Here is a 2,967-nt window from a genome sequence, read left to right as displayed (position 1 = left end):
TTACATTTTACAGACCTACCATAGTTGACATTATATTTCATGTCAACATTTACTCCTACCCTGTCTAGAATATTTTTAGTTTTTATATCTTATTCTTAGCCCTGATAAAGCCCTATAAAGTGGGGCAAACGATGGTCCAGAAAAAGTAGTTTTATCACTATTTGGGTCCCTTTTTTTTTTTACTGCTATCCAGGCTGTTTTCCTTCATTTTACATATTACAGATACTGAGGCTTTGTTTTATAATAGTCAAATTAGTAAAAAAACAAAACAATTAATTTGACTATTATAAAACAGACAGTAAAAAAAATTGTTACATCATTTTATTTTCATTACAAGAAGCTTATTATATTAAAAAAAAAAAAAAATAATAAAATTTAGTCGGACTCATTTGTCTTACAGGATATTATTGTAAGATTGATTTAGTCCAATGAACTGATACATCTATGAAATGTATATAAAATAGATCTGTACTTCAGAAGTGATCTGCCAACACGAGGAGGCCCCTCACCTCCGGACTCAAAATAGCTCCTTGAATGGATAGCTCATATGTAAAATTAAATATAACAGGTAACCTTAAAATACCAAAGGTAGTAAAAGGTAAGAAACAACACAAATTACTTTTTCTTTTTCACAGTAATGCACTTACTAATTCACTTTTTATTTCTGTTTTAGAGGGTTCGAAAAAAAAAAAAAGTGATCTGCCCCATTTAATAAAATGAGTTATTTTTATTTTAGAAGTACTCTTAGGGATGAAATAAGAAAACACACAGACAGAAGATACCCAAATATATATAATTTTTTTATTTATTAAAGAAACTTGAATTTTTTACAACCGTTAGTGAATGAGATTGGCTAATAAAATTAAAATTTATTGAAACAAAAAAAATCTAACCAGCTGATTGCGCTCCATGCTGATCTCCTGAAGTAGGTATTAAAGTCTTGTTCATTCCGTGCCCATGCTGTATAAAGTCCTTATGGTGGTTGTTAGAGTGAGAAGATTTGTGGGCCAGCCCACCTCCTCCTGCAGCAACAATCAAAGGTTTCCTCTCTCCTTTTCTTGACACCTCAAATGCATAATAAAACAATGAAATTATGAATCTTACATATTGATAATCTCACATGATAACCTTGAGACTGATTTTTTACCCTATTTTTTTCCACAGTATGAATAAATAATAAATTGAACAAAAGGTAAGTCCAAATACAAAGTAATTTGATTATTATGAAAAAAATTTAATAAATTTTCAGATGAGAAAGTTTCATTCCATATAAAGTATAAATAAGGAATTTATTTACAAAAGGAAATAAATCTGAATTTGAAATTTTTTATGGAAATTCAAAAATATACATAATTCAGGGATCTTTCCCATTTTGAAATCCCTCAAAATGTACTAAATCAGCTCTAATTTTACATTTTAAGTTTTGATTAAGTTCAAGAAGGAATAAATTTCTGAGCTATGTATCTTTTGGAGTTCATAGGAAAAATATAAAATTTGTATTCATCCCCTTCTGCATCTCTATGCATTGAAATTTTTATGTAATGAATTTATTAAATTTAAGACATTTAGGAAGTCAATTACTCATACAAAATTAATGAGACTCCCACAATTTATAACTTACGGTAAATATATAAGTTGCACCACCACCACCTCCTCCCTCAGAGAGAAATGGTAACTTCGATATTTCAAATAGTTTGTCTTTGTAACTTTTACTTGAATGATTTGAGTCCTGACAGGGAGTTTTCTTGTGGCTTGAGAAACTCTGAAAATTATAGTATTAATTTAAAAATCAAAATTAAAATCCAAGCAGATAATTAACAAGTTAAGCTAAGCTGCATCAGAAGTGGCATATTATGATATAAATATTGATTATTTTTCAATTGTTATATATTGTAATATATATCCTTTTTTTTGTGTAAATAGTATATTTTTATGTATAAAGGGTTTTTATTTTATTTATTGTTTCAATATTGTTCATTTGCCTTGTTAAACCAAAGAGAAGGCGAACCAATTTTGTTCAGTCAAACATGGAGTTGAAAGATCGTTATTCAAAACAAAGAAGGTGGCGAAGCGTGTCTGGCCAAAGTTTGTTGAAACGTGGCCATGTTGAGCAGATTCAAATATTTTTAAAACTTTATTTTAACTTCCCATCATAATTAAAATTACAGTGCATTTAAGAAAAAATAAAAGTTAAGAATAAGTATTAAAGAAAATTATTCATAAAGGAAATCATAAGAAAAAACTCAAAACTGTAGTGCTACAGTCGATGTTGAGAAGAAGGGGAAGGAAGAAAACTTGGTTTTTGGAAGGATTTGTTGCTTAGGCACGGGCGGGGAATGATATTTCCTGGATGAGGAGGTCCTCATCATCTTTTGGCTAGCTCAAGGGTGAACATCTTGAAAAAGAGGACATCGAAGAGTCACCCAAGAAGAATAAGGGACTCCTTGTTTGGATCGCCAAACAACACACTTCGATGGATGAGAAGTAAGTAAATACTGTTAGAGGACTAATTTTTGTTTCGTTATTGTTTCTTTACTGAAAGATTCCCAACAGTCAGCGTTAGTTTGTTGAGAAAATCATCAAAAGAATATTCTATGAAATCGGTTAGTTTTGATCTACCTAAAATTAAATACATTTATAAAAGAGATATTAATTTAATTAACTGTTATTGGTAAAAAAGTATCTGTTATGATTGCCTAGAAACCCGCGTTAAGATTAAGAGCCTATAATATATAAAAAATTCCCATATTTATTTAGTATTTAATCTTTTTATTTTACCTTGTCATCTTCAAAGCTATCTTTTAGATATGAGAAAAAGTAAAAACTATTAATATTCCTTTTATTTATTTTAAATAATTTTTGAATATTTATAAATTATGATTAGACTGAAGGAAAAATATTAAACTAATTTACAAGAACTACTAACTATTTATTAAGAACAGGTTAATTGATAGCAAAACATCAGAC

At 28.9% G+C, this 2,967-nt stretch overlaps 1 protein-coding gene across 1 annotated transcript in view; it reads right to left on the bottom strand.

The window, feature by feature from the left end:
* Window positions 1-2,967, bottom strand: part of LOC106682777 (leukocyte tyrosine kinase receptor) — a gene marked incomplete in the record, with an annotated part of 211,157 nt that overhangs the window by 14,652 nt on the left and 193,538 nt on the right. The window contains 2 exon segments of the mRNA XM_067045603.1: window positions 894-1,065; window positions 1,622-1,762. Of these exon segments, the coding sequence (XP_066901704.1) occupies window positions 894-1,065; window positions 1,622-1,762 (313 nt within the window).

The sequence above is a fragment of the Halyomorpha halys genome, unplaced genomic scaffold (genome assembly GCF_000696795.3).
Source record: "Halyomorpha halys isolate HHAL.00 unplaced genomic scaffold, Hhal_1.1 Scaffold25.1, whole genome shotgun sequence".
Taxonomy (NCBI): Eukaryota; Metazoa; Arthropoda; class Insecta; order Hemiptera; family Pentatomidae; genus Halyomorpha; species Halyomorpha halys.
Note: the sequence above shows the minus strand (reverse complement) of the source record. Positions and strands in the feature narration are given on the sequence as shown.